Source organism: Vespa velutina, chromosome 1 (genome assembly GCF_912470025.1).
Source record: "Vespa velutina chromosome 1, iVesVel2.1, whole genome shotgun sequence".
Lineage (NCBI taxonomy): Eukaryota > Metazoa > Arthropoda > Insecta > Hymenoptera > Vespidae > Vespa > Vespa velutina.
The window spans coordinates 12,282,047-12,303,118 of NC_062188.1; the positions used below are offsets into that span (position 1 = coordinate 12,282,047).

A 21,072-nucleotide genomic window follows, 5' to 3' on the forward strand; every position below is an offset into this window, starting at 1 on the left:
TTATCCTCAATAATAATGCGTGGACAACGAGGACGTGGGAGGAAGAAAAAAGGGGTTAATATTTCGCTTTCTTCGCGATCTATCGTTTTCGTCTGTGATTTGTGAATTTTTGTGAATCGATGCGGTCATGCTTTACAATATTTTGAATAACGATGACGATGACGATGACGATGACGATGACGATGACGAAGAGAAGCGAGTTTTAAGAGCGAACAGATATAGTGTGTGTGTGTGTGTATATGTATGTATATATTACGTCGAGAAGAGTCGTCGGTGGGATACGCGCGCGATACCTTTTATCGTCTCTTTTATTTATCATCCTTCGTGATTTTCTCGAGAGTTCGTCGCGATCGAAGAATTCTCTTGTGGTGGTGCATCATCGCCTCTCGTGACTCAACTTTCTCCAGATTTTAGTTTCGGTGGATGATTTTCTCTTCCAATCTTCCTCTTCTTCTTCTTCTACTTCTGCTTTTACTTCTTCTTCTTCTTCTTCTTTTTCTTCTACTTCTGCTTTTACTTCTTCTTCTTTTTCTTCTGCTTCTGCTTTTACTTCTTCTTCTTCTTTTTCTACTATTACTTCGGCTTCTACCTCTTCTTTTTCTTCTTCTTCGTATTTCATGTTATTTGGGGATTTAAAAGAAAATTTTTGATTTTCTCTCGAAAATCAAACGAGATATTATTTCTTCGTCTACTATCTCACCGTACGAATGTACTAAGCTTCTCTCCAAGAGACATACATACATACATACATACATACATACATACATACATACATACATACATACATACATACATACATACATACATATATATGTATGTTTCTGTTTTTTCCCTTTCACTCTTATATCTCTCACCGATATATACATACATACATACATGTATATATAGTATGCGTGTATATCTCTACACACACCATACACACAAACATACACACACCACACACACACCACACACACATACATACATACACACATATACACACACAAACATACATATCGGATATGTCAAAGTCATGGAATTTTCGTGAAAGGGATCGTTCAAGACGAAAGAAGGATAACTCTTCATTTCGAATCGTCTCGTCGTTCGCGAGGACGATTCGTTGAATTTTATGACTTGGTTGCATTTTATCTATCTTACTATTCAACGTGTTATAAACTTTAAGCGTGCTACGTCGATGCCAATGAACGATGCGGTTGGAAAGTCTGAGAAGATTCTGAGTCTACCTCTGAGATCTTCCTTTCCTCGTCGGCCAAATCTACGCCATAATTGCTCGACGTATTGTCCTCTTCTGTAACAGAAAATTCTTTTTTCGCCTCTTGCACACCTTTCATAGCTTGGTTTGTTTTATGAAAAATATATAGGAAACAAAACGAAACAAAAGAAGGTAAATAAAAAAAAAGAAGAGAAAAGAGAGAGAGAGAGAGAGAGAGAGAGAATAAATAAAATAAATAAAAAACAAAATGTTCCGATTGGAAAACGAATCGTAGTCTCTTTGAATAGGCTAACACAGATCCTAATCGCGTTGACGACAAAAGGAATAGTCTATTATGAATCGATGCACGAGCGACTTTCCCACTTCCGTGTTACACGCGCAACAGGTCCTTGCATCTCTCCAACACACGCTTGCTTCGGCGCGCACGAGTGCGCTAGCTGCTACTAGGTAGAAGAGGCGAAGAGCGCGACTACTATTGTTACGTGCTTTGTCGTGCAAATCGATTTCCTATCTGCTCATACCGCGTTTTACTTGACGATTGAAAACTTTGAAAAGATAGGAATAAAAAAAACGAAAACATACACACACATACACGCACACAAAACAAAAAAAAATGAATAGAAGGAAAAAAAAAAGAGGAAGAAGAATAAGAAAAAGAGAAATTAGAGAACGGCATTACATTAAATCCGATCACGATTTAAAGAAAAATTAAGAACTTTAAATGATTGGAATACATATATGGTAACGGGAAAAGAATCCACGAAAGAGTACGAGAAATTTCTATCCAATTCCTTTCCGGTTCTCCGATCTCGTTGCCGGTTTCGACGCTTGGCTATTTCTCGGAGACTGTGATGCGTTGGCTGCGTGGGCGCGTTTATTTGCAGACGCGACTCGAGCAAGGCGAATTCCACGCTGGATTACCCTGCCGATCGGTCGTTCAAGCGGATGGCGCTTGAATGGCCCACGCCATATTCCGAGAGTACTAGAGAAGAGAAGAGAAGAAAAAAAAAAAAGAAAAAAAAAAGAAAGAAATAGAAAAAAAAAGAAAAGAAGAAAGAACAAAGAAATAAATAAAGTAAACAAGTAAGAAAGATGGATAGATCGATGGTAGCCTAGACGAAAATATAGACAAATACGGAGAGCATAAATTTTCTCGCGATAATGTTGATGGTGGTGATGGTGGTGGTGGTGGTGGTAGTGGTAGTAGTGGTGGTGGTGGTGGTGATGATGGCGAAATCTAAAATAAACGTTTCGTCGTCGATCCGAAACGAGCTGGATAAAAATAAACTAAGCGTCCTTTATAGTTGGAAGCCTAGAGCACGGAATATCAACGATTCTACGAATAGAGTCTTTACTTATCTTTATGTGTGTATACATATGCGTGCGTGCGTGAGTGTGGGTGACGTGTAGGTTCGAGCCTTGTTGGATTGGTTGCTCACCGATATAAAGGGGAGACGTGTCGTAGGCGTTGCAGGGTCCGGCATGTCGCGTCTCGAGAACGAAGCCGGTGACGCAGGCGTCCTTGACGATGTGACACCAGCTGGGATAGGTGATGTTGTTGGTCGCGCACAGCATGGTCGTCGATGGATCTCGATCCCGATCACGATCGCGGTGCGTCCGGTTCCGGACGCGCTCCCGCTTCCGGGGGCAACGGTACGTGCAGGTCACGCAACGCGGCCGACCGGACTTTATCTCCGTCAGGCAGGTCTGCCCCTCTCGACAGCGAATTGTCGTGCAATCCGCGTTCTCTGCGGAACAAACAGGAAAACGCGCGACTCGTTAACCGTCACACCTACAAACCAAATTATCTATCCTATTTGATCGTTTTTATTCTACTTTCAAAGACGCGAACTCTTTCAAAGTTGAATAGTAAAATAAGAGGAATGGTCACCGGCAAAATTGCTCTACGTACTACTCATAGCTTAACGAGGTTGCCTCGACCGCGTGGAGCGAGTAGACGATTGCCGCAATAATAAGTCGTTACACCTACTTGGGTCAATAACCTACTTCTCACGAAGAGAACGGGGGGGGGGGGGAAGGATACTGTGCTTATAACAGACTTACTGATTTATTTTCCTTCTTTTACGTCACTCTCGAAAGATTTTTTTTTTGGTTTTGTTTTTTGTTTTTGTTTTTTTTTCTCTATAGGAAATAATAAAAAATATTCTGGATAAGGCTGCTTTAATCCGACGACAGAGAGTAACTCGATCTTCCGACCGAAAGACGCGTAGTTCTAATAGAAAAATCGTTAATAAACGACGCGTGGAACGACCCTTGTCATCGTGCTATACTCGATTAGCCTAATGCTCGGCTTCTATGTTACATATGTCTAACGACCGCGAGATCGTTCTCCTAGCTACGATGTTATGCAATGGCTTGGAAAGAGGGGGGAGGGTCATTGAACGTTCAATCTCGCATGACATTGACACAGCATCGTTAACGTCGATTGGACTGCGGGTGGTACCATGAGCTTTGTTTCCTTTTCAATTACGTGATTCACAAAGGTACGACCCATTCTGAGAGGAGTGCCTCTGTCATTCATCTCTCTATATCGTATTCGAAAGCAGAGAAAAAAAAGAATTTATATATTCAAATATCGAAAATCTGAAGAAGATACATAGTAGGTGGAAAGAAAAAATGATAAAAAAAATAAATAAATAAAAAAAGAAAAAAAGAAAGAAAAAGATAAATAAAAGAATTAGAAGAGGATGAGGAAATCACTTGACGCATTCGTTGATGGTGAGTTATCCTCGAGTGGCGCGAAGAGAATCTCGATGAGGGAAGAGAGCGAGAAAAGAGGCGATAAAAGAGTAGAGAAGGAGAAGGAGTGTCCGAAAGGAAAGCTCGGATGGTTCGTTCCGTGCACATATTAAAGAAGGTATATTTGCAGACACGTGCACTTTCGCGCCTTGGATCTTCGAGAAAGACGATTATTTGCACCGCGACACCTCGTCGCGCTAAACCGGCTATGGTTTGTTTACTCATTTACGTTCGCTCCTTCGGCGAGTCTCGAGAAAAAGGGGAGAAAGAAAAAAATGGCCCTTTGGAGTCTTTGGGAAATGGTAAGCGAGCCTCTCTTCGAAATTCACCAATGTAAAACACTTGGATAAATGTTTTTTGCAACGAAGAATAAATGGAAGTCTTATTATTAAATTCAAGAGTAAATTCGTATTATTATATAACGACCGTTTGCTTGCGCCGAAGAGCTTCCACCTTGTTTCCTCGAATCGTCTGTTCGATCGTTGTTTGGATCGGCTTACGCGCGTGCTCGGAATATCGTTCAACGTGGTAAGAATCGACTATTATTTTCGCATACTCGATAGTGCACGTAGGGAAAGGAAGAAGAAAAAAAGGAGAGAGCGAGAGAGCTAAAGAGAGACAGACAGACAGACAGACAGAGACAGAGAGAGGGAAAAAAAACAGGAAAAGGAAAGCGACAGGGATAGTTCAATAGTCAGATAGTTCGTGGACGGTTCACGCTCGACTAGTAAATGCGAATGATATTTTTTTTCTCCTCCTCCTCTTTCTCTTTTAGTTCCGTTGGTACGACGAGGACGATGACGACGACGACGATGACGACGATGATGATGATGGCGGTACAACTACGAGGAGAAACTAGAGGAGGGAGTGTGCAACACGGAAGAAACTAATTTTCGCCCGATAGATACGTCTCGTGATATTTGCCGAGCTGTCTAACGATCGTGCGACCGAGACCGAGCTCGAAGAAACGTTTCGCGGCTATGTCATTAGCTAAAAGAGCAAGAAAATAATGCTGCGAGACGTTGCGAGACTCGAACACAGAGTGCATCGACCTACCATCATTTTTTACCGGTGCCTGGTATGCTGACCGTACGCGTACCTCCTTATCCTTTTTCTCTCATCTTCTTCCACTCTTCCTTAGTTACTTTTCGTCTCCGCGTGTGCAAAATGGAATATTATTTCGAATTTAAATGATATAAATTTGTTAAGGCTCATGGTTTAGTTCGATACCAAGCCGAACCAATATTATTCTGTAACCGGGACGATATGTAAAACATGGTCACGGAGAGTCAGCAAATCGTGGTTTGCATACAGCCGAAGCTTTTTTCGCAGCTTGTTTACAGTATAGAACTGCACGATGCCGATGACAACGAACACGATGACCGTTTCGCGCATGGAAAAAGTAGGGGGAGGAAGAAAGAGAGAGAGAGAGAGAGAGAGAGAGAGAGAGAGAGGGAGAGAGAGAGAGAGAGAGAAATGCGTGGGGTAGGAATAGAAGAAGAAACGTGAGGAAAGGAGAAGCTCGACACGCTCCAAAGAGGTATTCGACTCGGAGGCATGCATCGATGAATACGAACGTCCAGAGAATTCGAAGATGGCTGAGGGCATTGGAAAAAAGAGAAAGAAGTAGAGAGAGAGAGAGAGAGAGAGAGAGAGAGAGAGAAAGAGAGAGAGAGAGAGAGAGAAAGATAAAGAGAGTTAAAGAAAGAGAGTCTTATAAACTCTAATGCAGGATGGCCCACCTGTTTCTTTCTTTGTTTTTAGAGAACGAATTGCAAATTTGACGTGTTTCGAAAACGAACATATTCAGGCAGGCTTTCTTGATTTAGAAGTTTTCGTTTCTCCATAGATCTTCAAAGGTTAAATAGTAGATCCTTCTATTATTCACTTTGCACGCGAAGATCTGGTCATTTTCACGATACCAAATGTACTTTTGTGTTACAATTACTTTTCTCAATATAACAAACATTATTCTTCTATTTTATTTGACGTGTTTATTAATACTATCTCATATAATTTATCGTTTGTTTTGTATAACGTAACTAACGTGTATATGTATTTACTCGAGAAATAATGTAAAAGAGAATTTTAAATAAAAGAGACAAATCTAGACGCTCTGTTACAAGACTCTTTTTTCAATGCATTGAGAACGTCGTTCTTCGATATATTCGGTGCGCGAGTCGATTTTCGTATCGTGATCGTGGCTTGATCGATGTACCCCGAATTCACGAAACGCACCGTCGTTATTTTTAGTTCTAAGAAAGGTGGGAGAAGAAAGGGACAGAGAAAGAGAAAGAGAGAAAGAGAAAGAGAGAGAGAGCCGTTAATGTCGTAAATATAAAAGAGTGCGTGTCCTGGGCTCGAAAGAGCGAGAGAGAGAGAGAAAGAGAGAGAGGAGAGAGAAGAGTGAAGAGAGGAGAGAAGAGAGGAGAGAAGAGAGAGAGAGAGAGAGAGAGAGAAAAGAGAGAAAGATGCGAGTTTGCGTGGGCGCTCGCCCGGTGCGTGCATGCGTGCGTACGGTGAACGACCGTAGGGCAAGGACGTCACAAGGACACGCCCTTACACACGTTCGTTTCGAGCTGGCGCACGTTATTGCGTGCGTATGTACAAATACTCTCGATGCAAGTCGTTCGCCAGAAACGTTTATCGATCTTTGATACCATTGATAGAAAATTCTTAACGATATTTTGAATGTTTTTTCTTCTTTTTAAACAATTACTTGATATATATCATGTAAAACGATAATGACAACGAGTAGAAATTGAAACGATTTAAGATAAGAAAAAATGTTTGTTAACATAACGGATGGAAAATATCGGTCGCTTGGTCGGCCGGTGGTTGAGCGTTCCCTGTGTAAAAGCAAGAGCAAGAGCAACAGCAGGAACCGCTCGGATCGCTCTCCCTCTGTCAGCGCCAAGTGCAAGCACCTCGCGCTCGCGATTCTTAAAATAACGCACGCACACGCTCGCGGCTGTTACACACGGCACCTATCGAAAAGAAGGAGATGGAGAAGAAGGAAAAAGAAGTATAGGACGAAAACGAAGACGAAGACGAAGATGAAGACGAAGACGAAGACGAAGACGAAGACGAAGACGAAGACGAAGACGAAGAGTATGAGAACGAAATCAAAAAGAAGGAGGAGGAGGACGAAGTCGATGAGAAGAAGGAGGCGGAGGAGAGTCTTTCTTTCTTTTTCTTCTTCTTCGAGGCTTCTATAGTGCGAAGCGATAGGTTAAGAGTCGACCAGCTGCTGCCTCCTTGCCATTTAAATACAATGACGTTCACGACGACGACGTCGACGAGGACGAGGACGAGGACGAGGACGTAGTTGCTGCGAGAAGAAACGTGCGCGTGACCGACTGGCGTGGGCGGGGTTACGCGCGCGTGAGGAGTCGATTCTTCTTTTTCTTTTCCTCCTTCTCTTGCTCTCCCTCCTTGTCATTAGCATCCACGTTATTCGCGCGAATCGGCGAACGAAATGGTCGCGGGATTATATAGCTCAAAGACTATAAGGGATGCAGTTATGCGATTTCAAATGTTAAGACCATTCGCGATCGACGATGTGCCATTGACTTTCTTATAGTTCCTTCGCACTTTTGATTTTATATCATTCATGATCATGGTCGATGGTCACCTACTCCGTCTTCTCACTCATATATCTTTGATATGTTTCCACGAAAAATTTCTCGAAAAGATTTGTCGGATAATCGACTCGTACTTTTTATTGGTAATTCTCTTGAGGTTAACGAACGCCTTCTGACACCAGTCACGCGTCCGGCTATCAGCTGTTTCGACCACGCCAGCTGGGACCGTTGACATGCATTTCAATTATTTTTGCTCACGATGGCATGCGCTTTATAAATAGGACTTGGTAACATTCCAGACCTTGATGAAATTATCCGGTGGTTCGATTTCTGCACACCGGAACAACAAAATTGTTCTTCCTATTAGGATCGACATCTATGATATTTAAGATATCATTGCGTGTTTTGTCTTTTGTCGTAAATTAAAAGCTGTGTCAAGATGAAGCAGAGGGTATTTATTCATATATCGAGAAATTTATATTCTATTTTGATAAATAGTAAAGAATCAAGAAAATAAAGAATCAAAAAACGAATTGATTCTGTAATAACTATCTTTCTCGTGAAAAGTTATTACGCATGATCGACTTTCTGATGGTTTGACATTTTTTAGTCAGAAAGAGACTGTACTTGAATCAAAGGATCGATAAAAGCTGTAGATCTTTTTTCTCGAAAAAAAGGTGATTTTGTTTGAAAATGATATTTAGAGAGAAACAGAGAGAGAGAGAGAGAGAGAGAGATAGAGAGAGAGAGAGAGAGAGAGAGAGAGGGAGAGAGAAAGACAGAGAGAGAGAGAGAGAGAGAGACAGCCGGAACAGGAAGAGTATAATGACGGAAGGATGTACGGATGAGTGACAATTGTATACGCTGAGTAATTAACGCGGCATCGAATCGGAAAGCTTTACGTGAGCTACATCATTTTTCTTCCATAGTGACTTCTCTTTTTGTCTTTATGATTTCAAATGGTTTACATGGTTAATACGGAAGATCCAGAAAATGATGTTCATTTTATCTCCACCCTCCTTTCCCCCTCCCTCTCCCCCTCTATATATATATATATACATACATACATATATATATATATATATATCTTTTGAGCGCACGCTCTCTCTTCTTTTTATAATTTTTTGTTCTCCCTCGCCTACCCGCCTGCAGATCGCGTCTCGGTCGACGAACTTCCTGGAACGATCTTGCGATTGCCTCCTGATGTTTTTTACCACCGTCTCTTTTCCCTTCTTTCCTTTTTGGATCCTCGCGCGGGACGTTGGATACTCGCGGAATGCACCGACCGACGTTCATAATCGCAGATTCCTCCTCGCTGCATTACTTCTCCTCTCTCTCTTTCTCTCTCTCTTTTTTTTTTATTTCGAGCAGCGTATCTCATCCATCAAGGATGATCATTTCCAGAACATATTTTGCTCGTAAAAATATCTTTCCCGTACGTCGACTTTACTCGTTCACGAGATATTACGAAATAAAATGTTTATTCTTTGTTCCGGAAATTCGACAAGTATGAATTCTCTCGAAAAATTGACTAACTAACCGAGATCTTTTTGATTGCGAATAGAAGGATTGAAGCGAATAGAATTTTGGATGATAGGGTTGTTGTTGGATGTAGGGATAAGTGATAAGAAGAAAACGGATAAGAATAAAAGGGTAGACTCACGTTTGCAGTGACCTTTATAGGCGACCGGAATGGCGCGACCCGCGCGGCAGGCGGCGAGTCGCAGGTGGCAGGCACTCTTGTAGGTGTTTCCGTCGGCCCCGCAAACGGGGCGCGCGGCTGCGAGCTGGTGCGAGGGTGCTTGCGGGCACCTGCGGGCGCACCTCACGCAGTGAGGACTTAGGTTCTGGTCCAGCAGGCAGCTCCGACCTTGGCCGCACCGGACCCGTGCGCACGAACCTGCTCGACACTTTACACGTTATTACGCACGGTCGTAAACCGCCCGTGTCGTCCTAGACGTATCGCGTTTTCCGTTACAGTTTCTACTTTACATATTTTTTAATCTATCCTTATTTAAAGTTCTATTCTACCTCACTCTTCCTAGAATTTTCTCTTTACTCAGTCAAGTTGTCGATGATTACCCCGAGAAAAATGGATTACAGAGTCTGCGCCTCAACGCAGGTGAATATAACGAGCCGGAAGGCTACGACGCCTCGACGACGTTAGCCGATTATCCCTTTCGGAATCATTGATCTTACCGGGCTTCGAGGCTTATGTAATTTGCGACGCTCCGTTTCGTCGAAACCGTTTGCCGTTTTACGCCTTCCTACGCGGTGCAACCCCTCGAGCGTCTAACCCGATATACCTGCCGCATTTACTTTTCCATTTATTCTTCTTTTCATTCTATCGTTATTACTTTTTCCTCTGTATATCATCGACCATTTTCAACTATATTTTTTATCATGAATAAATTATCTCAATTTACAGAAGCGATATAAAAGTGAAAGTGGTCCTGTCCTTTAATATGACGTTTATTATTTTTTTTTATCTTTTTTTTTTTATTTTTTTTTTATTTAACTTAATTATATTTGAAATCGATCGAACTCGTACTGTTACTAATCATGCTGCTAAAAGAATTATCATACTATGTAATCACTTAAAAAAAATGTCTCGGTTTATACATACTCACTTTGGCAGTGGCCGGTGTAGGCAACGGCAAGCTCGTGGCTCCCCTTCTTACAAGCTCGCTTCTTGAGCCTGCACAAGCTCTTATAACTCCTTCCGTCCGTTCCGCAGACTGGGCCACCCCCTCTTGGTGCTTTACATTCGGGGCTACAGACGCATCGAGGCCTTCCCCTCCGCACTACGCACTTTTTCCCTTCCTCGCATTTCACTTCCGCGCAACTCTCTGCGAACAAACGATACGTACCCTTTTCTTTTCTCTCTTTCTCTCTTTCTCTCTCTCTCTCTCTCTCTCTCTCTCTCTTTTTCTCTCTACCTTTTAGAGACCATTCTTTCACTCTTTGTCCTATTAAAACTTTCCGATTTGGAATTTTAAGTTAATTTTCTTTCTTTCTTTATTTCTTTCTTTTTTTTTTTGTTTTTTACCTCTGCAAGGTCGACATTGAACGCCACCTCCGAGAACTCTCCAAAAGAAAAGACTTCCACTGTCCAAATCTTCATCCGAGTAAGCCGTTGCTGCAGCCGCATTCGACGCGCAACAATCTTCTCTCGTGACACCTTGAGACAATAATTCCTTGCAGCGGCCATTGCTGATCGATGACCAACAGATACCACCTGTAATAAATCAACGACCGTCGTATGTAATATCTTTTAAGAAAGAATTTTTAATTTTGTTTTATTTTTGCTACATGTTGCATGTCGAAATGTTCTTTTATAAATTGATATATTCATCTAATATTTTTTCATAACAATTTTTACATAAAAAGATCCTGGAGATTTTGTATTAGATTTTACTGTTATTAGAAAGTATACGTATTAGTCTTGTAAATGTGTCAAAAAAGAAATCTTACAAACGGTTTAAATAAAGTTTGAAAAATTGTGTACCAGTCAATGTGTTAATAAACTAGATAGATAATAATCTCGTAGAGTAAAGGCACTGTTTAGTCCAAGTTATATTGGCACGAAGGATTTTGCATTACTTTCTATGGTTCAAAGTTCATACACAGAACTCTCATAATTTTCTCTGAGCAATTCATTCGTTCGCATTCAATAGAGATTTACATGTTTCACCGACCATTTACTTGCTAATATTCTTGTTAGAATCTATGAAAAAGTAGAACGAGGTCTTTTCTCGCCTTCTTTCACTATTATAGTATTGGTTAGTAACAAAAATAATGTATATCTTGCTCCGCTCCCTTTCTCAATATTTCTTGTCACACAATGCCATTTTTTCCTTGTTTTTTTTTTTTCCATTTGATAAAAAAAACTTTAATTCAACGATAAGTTACGAGCATAATATTTCGAGAGAAGTAGACAAACAAGATTTTCCATTGCTAAGCTGAGTATTTTTCTTTTTTGCGCGAGTAGCATACATGGATGTCTTGCAATATTCTAACCACAAGTTCGGAACAGACGACATTGTTTACTGAACTCTTGAGAGAGAGTAGTCTTTAAAGATTCCTATTCCCGATGTACATAAACGCGTCGGGACATTCATGACATTCTTACGAGATCGTACCGTGTTGGTAATATCGACATGTTTTATATTTTTAGTCTATGTATGGTCAACAGAAAGTATCCAGAAAGATGTTCGAAAGTTTTCCTATATTTCAGAAAGATCATTGAGAAATAAACCATCCATTGCTTACTTCGTTTGGATCAATACATAGTTCATTCGTATGACCTTTTTCGTAGATGTTAATCGATCGGTCGACTATTTCAATGGGTTAATTAATTTGAATTGAAAGAAACAATAGAAAAAAAATAGGTCGAAGAAGGAGCAACAATAGTAATCGAAATGATTATGTCACGACACGACACGACACGACACGACACGATACGTTTCATATAAGTATTAAAAAAAATGTTTGAAAGTTTTCTTATATTTCAATATGATGATCACGAAGATCATTCGAAGATCCATGAATGATTCATTTGCGTCATTCGCTTAGATCAATGCAATTCACTCGTATTATCCTTCTCGTGGACGTTAATCGATTGTTCGAGAATTTCAACAAGTTAATTGATTGGAATTGAAAGGAACAATAGAAAAATAGTTCAGAAAGGAAACACGGCGATAGTAATCGAAATGTTAACGTTTCAATTTCCGGTAATCTCAAAGACGAAGTTACATGACACGAGTGGGTTCATCCGTTCGAATAGGGCCTGTTTGCGTTCGTTGTTCCTTTCGAACCTTCCTGAAAAAGCCGCGAGATGCCGGCGGAGAAAAGAGAAGTCAGAGCGCCGCGACGTCCCTGAAAGACAATGGAACACCTCGGGCGGCGATTAATCACCGTGCGATAATGCAATCGGAAAGCAACGTTCCAAGAGTACGAAAGAGAGCGAAAGAGAACGAGAGTCTCGATGTGGTTCGCCAAAGCCGGCTTTCTGCTCGGCAAAATGCACGTAACGTTGTCCGTGACTCTTCTGTCTCTCTCTCTCTCTCTCTCTCTCTCTCACTCTTTCTCTCTCTATCTCTTTCTCTCTTTCTCTCTCTATCTCTTTCTCTCTTTCTCCCTCTATCTATCTATCTTTCTTTCTCGTCCTTTTTTGCTTTTCTTTTTCGATATATAACTCCCTCTCGCTCAATCTGCCTTCGGGATAAGAGTCGTTCTCTCTCTCTCTCTCTCTTTCTTTCTCTCTCTCTCTCTCTCTCTCTCTTTCTTTGCTCGAGAATCGAGCAAGAGCGGTTATTCGTTTCTCGGTACCGATCGAGTCACGATCGAGCGATTGGTTTAGCACGCGATCGGCTCTCGATCATTCTGCGATTCTTCCTCCGTTTCTGTTCTTCAAAACAACCCCCTCCTATGAATACGATCGGAATTCAGAATAGATTTCCCTCTTCGGTCCTATCTTCGATGATCCTCCTTACGATGTTTAGGTTATTAAAACCGGAAAGGATGTTTGTTTTATTACACGAAGGAAATCTTTTCTTTTTTTTTTTCTTTTTTTCTTCGATGGAGGTATTAATAATGATAAAAAAGGAGAGAGAGAGAGAGAGAGAGAGAGAGAGAGAGAAAAGAAAAAGAAAAACGTTCAAGTTACCTCGCGTGCGTTAGTTTTAACGGTGGCAATAGAATGCCAGAGAACGAATATAAAACGGGAGCGAGTTTGCTGGCTCGACGCCCGTTTTTGCTACTGACCTCTCTTAACGCATCACGAGAATCTTTTCGCACGGTCGAAAACCAACTGGCTAAACTATTTTTGCATTCGTCGAAGCGAAACGAAAGAGAGACGTGCCCGCCGTCCATCCATCCATCCATTTTCTCTCTTGCTCGATTTTCAAATTTTTCTTATTGAAATGAGTACAACGAAACTAGTAAAAGATCATTGGGCTATAACGATGACTTAATTACGTTAAAGATAATCGTAACTCTATTAATGGAAATAAAACGATATACATGATATAAATTTATAGCGTTGAGCTATTATAGAAGCGACTAGTTGCTTGGCCACTTGCCGCGAGCATAGATCGAAGCCTATTACTTTTTCCAGACACGGTATTGTAAACACAACTGTCTGGCTTATGTTAGGACGCGATGTGCGTCGCATGAACGTTTATAAACGTTCCGGATCTTCTTCTTCTTCTTCTTCTTCTTGGCGATGATCCCTGTTTTATATATAAAAAAAAAGAAAAAAAAAAGAAACAATAGAAAAGAAAAAAAAGAAGATAAAATAAAAAAGAAATACATAAACTAGCTTTTTATGGTACAACATTGGTTAAATTGTGGAGATATTTGTCTATACGATTTTAAATAGTTTTTTTTTATAAAGTTTCAAAGGATTTATTTTATCGATATAGAATGACTTCTTATCGTTAGAATATAGTAGAAAAATCAAAAAGTCGAGTAGATGATTTTATTGTTCGGAAGAGAAAAAAAAAGATTCCGATGACCGCCTTGAAGACAGGAAGGAAGAAAAAGGTTCGTCCACCCTCGTTTGTTCTCTTTGCAGCATCGAGAGAAGCTCGTAAATTATGCCAACGCACGTGGTGATTCACGCACGATCACACAGCGTTTAAAGTTTAACAGTTAGCTTAGCCGGTTGCGCAAGATTAAAGCACCGTTCACAATGATCTTATACTATTGTATATACCAGAACCATCAAGAGAGAAGAGATTCACTCTCGGACGTTTATTAATTTTGAGAGCAACGCTGAGGAACCGAATCATCTCGAAGAATGTTTCAAGGATTCTTCTTTTGCGCAAGAATCAATTCCATCATACGTTCGTCTTCGCCTACGCGCCTTCGATCGCGATATTTCGAGATCTTCTCGTTGACGTTCCAAGGAATCTTTTCGCTTTCGATGCAAGCTGAACGCTTTTTTTCTTTTTCATTTACGAAGGTTTTCTTATTTTCCTTTTTTTTTTCCTCTTTTTTTCTCTCTCTTTTTTAACTCCGACGAATTACGATCTTACTAGTTTTCTTTAAAACGTCGTAACTCTTTCGATCGAGAAAGCAAATCTTTTGTGTTTTGTCTTTCTTTATTTTTTTATTAGTTTTTATTTATTTTTATTTCTTTTTATTTATTTTTTTTTTATTTTGAAATTCGTCTTCTTTTTAAACGTCTATCTAATTCAAAAGGTGGACTATAAAATTTCCTATTAGTATCGTGTGCACTACGATAAATGAGACCGTTGCTCGTAAGAGAAATTATCGGCGTCTTGTTACGGCCGCCAAGCCTTGTTTGCCACAAGTACCTTATGTAATAATCGATATGATCGATCACAATACGATCGGTACGCCACCGATACTTGAGATACTGGTGAACTTGTAAAAATAAAAAAGGAAAAAAAATAACGTCGGCAAATCTGGAAGAAAATCCATGTAATAACTCGCAATGCCTATATACCTAATGATACAAAGTATCGGTTTTACGCGTCGTTGACTCATTAACCCAACTTTTCGTCATTCCACTTGAAATCCATAAAACGTATCCATGGGCCGGGGGATATTCCTCAAGTAGTGAAGCCCTTATACGGATTTACGACGTAATAAAAGTTTGACAATTATCCCTTTCTTTTGGAAAAAAGTAAATTGTGAATTATAACGTGATTCGTTATCGTTTCGATGAGCATGATGGTACTTAATGCATCAACCTTGTCAAATCTTTACGATGTAGAACTTATGAAGAGAAACAACACGAATACGTGTATAATGAGTATATAGAGACGATTTATTATTAATTTTAGAATATTCGTTCTATATAAAAAATTGTAACCTTATCGATTAATTCTGTACGTTCATATTAATTTTCTTTTCTTAAACTTCATTTTTTTCTTTTTTTTTTCATTTTAATTCAACGTTAGAAAGAGAGATTTTTAAGGAAGGTAGTTCCTGTATCTCGTTCGGAGAGCAACTCGAGCGTCACACGTAGGAAGGAAGAGAACGGTTGTAGTAGCGTGGCGAACGCGACGGAACTATATACCTTGTTACGGAGCGAAAAGGAAAGTCTGGCAAAGGCGAAGCATTAATTCCCAGCCACGCGGCGTGTCTAGACCGCGACACAGCCACCGTTTGGCCCAGTTACGCCCTTCTTCCTCCTCCATCCTCCCCCTCGCTCCGTCATCCCCACTCCTGACTCTCGTACACGCACCCTTTACTCTCCAGCCTCTTTCTGTTGGCTACTTGGCTACTATATCTTTTCCGTAGCCGAGAGAGAAAGAAAGGTAGATAGATAGAGAAAGAGAGAGAGAGGGAGAGAGAGATAGAGATAGAGAGAGAAAGAGAGAGAGAAGGGAGAGAAAAAGAGAACAGAACGAACGAAGAACGGCTAAGCATACTTCTTACTCGTCTAAACGTTCGCTCACATCGAAAGCTTCGCTGTATTTCGTTTGCTTTTCCCTATTCGAATTCATTGCTTAGTCTTACAGCAAAGATTTCATAAAAGAACTAGCAAAGGGTAGTGCAGTTCCTTGTTCCACAATGTTTTCGCATAATAGATAACTTAGTTACTCGGCGAAATATCTTCAAGGGAGAATGGCGAAGATCCTTTGAAATGCATAAGGATATCCATCTCCAGGGTTGACGTTTAAACGTATGACGCCCACGTGTTTCGAATGCTCGAGAGAAACGATTGTCAAGGTCGAACCATTCGTTATCGCGATTCATGAAGGTACATATCTACGTGCGAAACAACCGCTTTAGGGTCGTTTAAAGGAGATGGCGTCGAGCGGGAAGAAGGTTCTCAACTATGTCTTACCTTACGCCCATACAATTATCGTTTTCTCGTATCATAAATTTGATTAGCGATAAAAAGCAAGAAAGGTTAGGGAAAGGGATACATTGGAAAGTTATCAAGATATTAGAGAAAATCGCCGAATTTGGAAATTGATTTTACAAAGTGATTGTTGGCAAAGAAGAAAAAAAAAAGAAAAGAAAAAGAAAAAAAAAAAAGAAAAAGAAAGAAAGAAAAAGGAAAATCTCTCTCGATCTTAATATGCATAAATAATAAAATACTTTCACGATTCTCGTTCAAGGAATATGCCCGAGTCAGTCGTATGTTAGATATGGCAGCAAAGGATGTTAAAGGCACGTTTAGATTTGTTCATTGAGCGTACGAGCATATCGCACGAAGCACCGGTGGCGACGAGCCGACGATTAAATGCTAAACACGGCGATACCTTCCCTTTTAGAAGGCTTTACGCGTTTTCTTCTTCTTCTTCTTCTTCTTCTTCTTCTTCTCCTCCTTTTCCTTCTCCTTCTCCTTCTTCAAAGATTCCGATGAAACATTTATTAGGATCGTTTCGGTGGTACCTAATGTGGGATTCCAAACATGTGGGCGATTTAGAAACGTACATTTTAAAGACAATGATTTCTTTTCTTTATGTTACAGATGATATCGAAAGAGAAGATTTTTAATCGACTTCGATAACCAGTGTTAATATCGTAACCTCGAAAGATCTCGATGACTTTTTCCATTTTAAAGTCAGACATTAAGTTAATCGATCTTGAGAATGTGTTTCGATAGCTTGCAATCCAACATTGCGGTTAGACGATCTATCTAACCATATACGAAGTGTACTATTGCATATGTATGTGTTAAGCCACGAATAAAAAAAAAATGAATAATCTTATGTGTTATGATTGAAATGAAATAATTTGGTTTTAATATCAAAAGAATGAAGACAAGAACATTAATGTCGTAGATACAAAGACTCAGCTAATTGTTAAGTCTTGTCCAATGTAGGAACCGAAAGCGAAAACAAAAAGTATTTCCGGAGGAAGTATCGAGTCACACTTGGTTGAGCACCTGCGTCTTCTCGTCCGACCGCTTTATCGTAAACACGAGGATAATGCGAACGGCGAAGAAAAATCAACGGAGACTTATGGGTCTAGACTCTCGAGACTCTAGGCTCTAGCCTCTAGGCTCTTGCAGGCACGTCGGTATGCAAGATACAAGCTGCCGATTAAACTGCCTATCCGTACCTCATGCTCTTCTCCTCCTCGTCCTCCTCGTTCACACACACTATTTCTCTCTCTCTCTCTCTCTCTCTCTCTCTCTCTCTTCTCTCTCCCTTTCAGTGCCGTGACTTTCGTAGATTCTCTTCGTACTCTCTTCTCCTTAATGAATTTTTCTTCGCAAGAGTACTTGGCGATAGTATGCCCTATTATAAAAGTTAACGTCCGGTAAGAAAAGCATTAGAATATTAGTTGCACGAAACCGATTTCCAGGAAACGCGATTTTCTCAAACGGAATGTTAGAGCAACGTGTTGCGGTCTTTCCTTTCTCCTCGTAAAAGAGCAAACTCGCCGAGCCGTGCTCGAGATGATGATATGAACCACGAAACACTATAAAAAGTCTACTTTACACAAGGTTACAGCTGCTTCTCTCGTTCCCATCTTTATCCATCTTCTAAGAAATTCCGTGAGAATCGTTGTTAAAGATTTCGCGAAAGTCGTAGAACGTGAATGATCTTGGAGGACTCTAACACAGAGACCTTCCTCTCGTCGTCACCCTTCGTTGATTTTCTCAGATCAAGACTCAAACTGGTGTAAGATGCTATTATCTCTTTGTGCCTTCGTCAAGGACAGGTAACCCCATTATTGTACTTATGTATATTGTTCGCCGTACGGTCAACGAATTTATCGAAGTGATTTTCTTAACGATTATCGATTCATAATAATCATTTTAAAGACCATGATTCATCGAGGAGAGAGAAAAAAAAGGTGATAAGATACGCAAGATTTTTATAACGTGACAATGTATCAGATTGAGAGAAAATAAGAGACAAAGAATATAAACGATTCGTGAGGAAAGGCAAAAGGCAGAGGAGAAGGGGGTGTAGGATGCGTGGTTAGAGATGGCTCGACAGCAGGTGGTAAAAAGATCGGTGCTCGTTCGAAGGGGAGCATCTCCAGGTTGGAGGCATTCGCGACGTGCCACAAGAGGGAGGCAAGTTTCTTGCCGGTACAAGACGACAACCACGCGGTTAGTCATCAAGGCCCGGAGATTGTCCCTGCGGACGGCGAACCGACCGGTTGACCAAAACCACAAGCTTCTCTCTTTTCTCTCTCTCTCACTTTCTCTCTTTGTCTCTCTTTGTCTCTTTCTGTCTCTCTCTTTCTCTCTGACTGTACCTCCCTCCACTTTTCGCTCCCACTTTTCTTTTCCTTTTTCTTCTTCTTCTCTTCTTCTTCTTCTTCTTCTTCTTCTTCTTCTTCTTCTTCTACATCTTCTCTCTTCGTTCTGTCTTGTCGTTTCGAAGGCGATCCCTTCGTCGTCTTCTTCGTTCTCTTTACCCTCCTGCTGCCTTTGTCGCTGTTGCTGTTGTCGTCGGTTGTCTCTCCATTCGCGATCGAGTAACCTTAGAAAGTCCATTGGGTATTGGGAGGGTTATTCTGTTTCCATCGACCAAACTTGTTGCTCGAGTATACGCGGATGGTTTTCGAGCGGTCGAACTATTTCTCTCTCTCTCTCTCTCTCTCTCTCTTTCTCTTTCTCTTTCTCTATATACCACACACCGACTTGCAAGTCCGTTGCAAATCATGATCGACTGACTCTCTTTGTTTGTCGATCGATTATTTCTCGATCGAATAGTTATCGATTTCAATCGAAAAATATATAAAAAAAAGGCTAGATAAAATGATATTAATTAGATACGATTGAAAAACGAATGAGTAATTAGAACGAGTTCCTTTGAGATGATAGAAATAATTGAACTTTTATAATTGCAGGTTAATAAAACGTATTTATTATAATGCTCGATGCTTTCGCCACCACTCATTGTGCTGGTTTTTGTCGAATGAACGAATGAGCGGTATACTTCTGTCGTAGCTCGTTTACTTCATACATTCTAACCCGCCTACACGATGCATTGGTACTCGTCGTTGCTACATATATTTGCATTGTAACGAATTACATTGCTCAGTGATCCGAAACGTACGACACGCGAGCGGTAAAAGTCGCTAGGAAAAATCATCTAAATAATCAATACCCCGTGACGCTGAAGGACACATCCGTGACAAGAGAGGCTACGTGTTAGGTTGAATCACGCGCGCGATAACCGTTGAGGGTGCTTATTATGTTAGAAAAAATAGCAAAAAATAGAAGAAATATAAAGGAAGACAAAAATAATGATAATAAAAAGAAAAAAAAAAAGAAAGAGAGAGAGAGAGAGAGAATTGAAGAAACAAAAAGAAAGGAAGACGCTTTATCGAAGGAGTGAATTAAACAAACCCTACCGAGTTACGCCGTAAATCATATACTCATTGGCGGTCCTTTCGGTGGACGTATAAAATTTATTCAGCGGATACTCGAGAAGCATACTCGTTGGAGTTATTTCCTCGGGCATATGGCAATGCGTACAACGACGGCATTGGTTTTATCGTACCGGTCTCTTCGAATAGTCACTCTCGTTGTTGGAATATGAAACCAACCGCACGCGCGCGCATAACTCGAGTGTTTTATCGCAACCTCACCATCACCGCAGACTGCGCCTTCGGCCATGCTCGTCGGGTTGTTTTTGCTACGATGTGACTCGCACTTCGCTAAGGGCGACAAAGCCGAGGCGCTAATCCGATACACGTATTATACAAGTATGTATACGCGGCGCAGTTGTGTGTTTCCCTCTCTCTCTCTTTTTATTTCTCTCTCTCTCTCTCTTTCTCTTTTTTTCTTTCTGTTACTCAAGGAAGGTAGGTTGGTAAGCAAGCGTACGATGCGCGAAGGCGTAGGTGCGCGAGCCAAGTGCGGCCCTAGGAGGGCTTTGCGAGGGTCTCCGCGAGGCGGCCCTCCGAGGGGCCCTCCTGCTCGGTCGAGCGCTCTCGCGGACCGAAGGTGCTCTCTTCTCTTCTGTGGCCTCTCTCTCTCTCTCTCTCTCTCTCTCTTTCTCTCTCTTTTCTATCTCTTCTCTTCTCTTCTTCTCCTCCCTCTCGGACAGGAGGCTTGGCTCCCCCTCGACGACCACGTCGTCCTTTCGCTCGGTGGCATCGTCCGTGCGCGTCTGGTGGCTGAAGCTCCTCTCGGTGATGCGGAGCACTGACCCGCAAACTGGTTCCTCCATTACACCAGACTTTCTCCCCCACCCCTCACCTTCTTCGGCTCCTTTCCTCCTCTTTCCTTCCTTCTTCTTCTTCTTCTCCTTCTCCTTCTCCTTCTCCTTCTACTTCTCCTTCTCTTTCTTTTTCTCCTCATCCTCTTTCTTCTCCTCTTCTTCCTATTCTTTCCCTTTTCCCCTCCTACCATCTTTTGCGTCTTCTACTTCGCTCGCAGAATCCTTCCTCCTCTCCTTAGTCCAATTTTTCTGCGTCCTAGTCAACATCGTTCGAATAACAACCCCTGTACCCAGAGGAAGAAAATAATAATAAAAAGAAAAAGGACAACGATCGACACGACTATTACCGACGATCTCAAGATTTTTCTCTCTTTCAGACGAGTAAATCTTTGCTTTC

At 41.0% G+C, this 21,072-nt stretch overlaps 1 protein-coding gene and 1 long non-coding RNA gene across 7 annotated transcripts in view; one reads left to right on the top strand and one right to left on the bottom strand.

Moving 5' to 3' along the window:
• Positions 1 to 865: 865 nt before the first annotated feature.
• Positions 866 to 21,072, bottom strand: part of LOC124949729 (follistatin-A) — a 32,914-nt gene continuing 12,707 nt past the window's right edge. The window contains exons 2-6 of one of the 6 annotated variants that reach the window (XM_047495563.1): positions 10,607 to 10,795; positions 10,188 to 10,406; positions 9,221 to 9,457; positions 2,653 to 2,961; positions 866 to 1,288 (exon numbers count right to left, since the gene is read on the bottom strand). In XM_047495563.1, the coding sequence (XP_047351519.1) occupies positions 1,167 to 1,288; positions 2,653 to 2,961; positions 9,221 to 9,457; positions 10,188 to 10,406; positions 10,607 to 10,795 (1,076 nt within the window). In that variant the 3' untranslated portion in view covers positions 866 to 1,166. Of the gene's footprint in view, positions 2,196 to 2,220; positions 2,962 to 9,220; positions 9,458 to 10,187; positions 10,407 to 10,606; positions 10,796 to 21,072 lie in introns of those variants that run through there. The other 5 variants (XM_047495644.1, XM_047495829.1, XM_047495485.1 and 2 more) reach the window with 5 other exon arrangements.
• On the top strand, positions 1,368 to 17,233 carry LOC124950012. Its single transcript, XR_007101240.1, has 3 exons — positions 1,368 to 2,866; positions 10,616 to 10,817; positions 17,015 to 17,233. It is a non-coding gene; the product is annotated as an uncharacterized LOC124950012 (long non-coding RNA).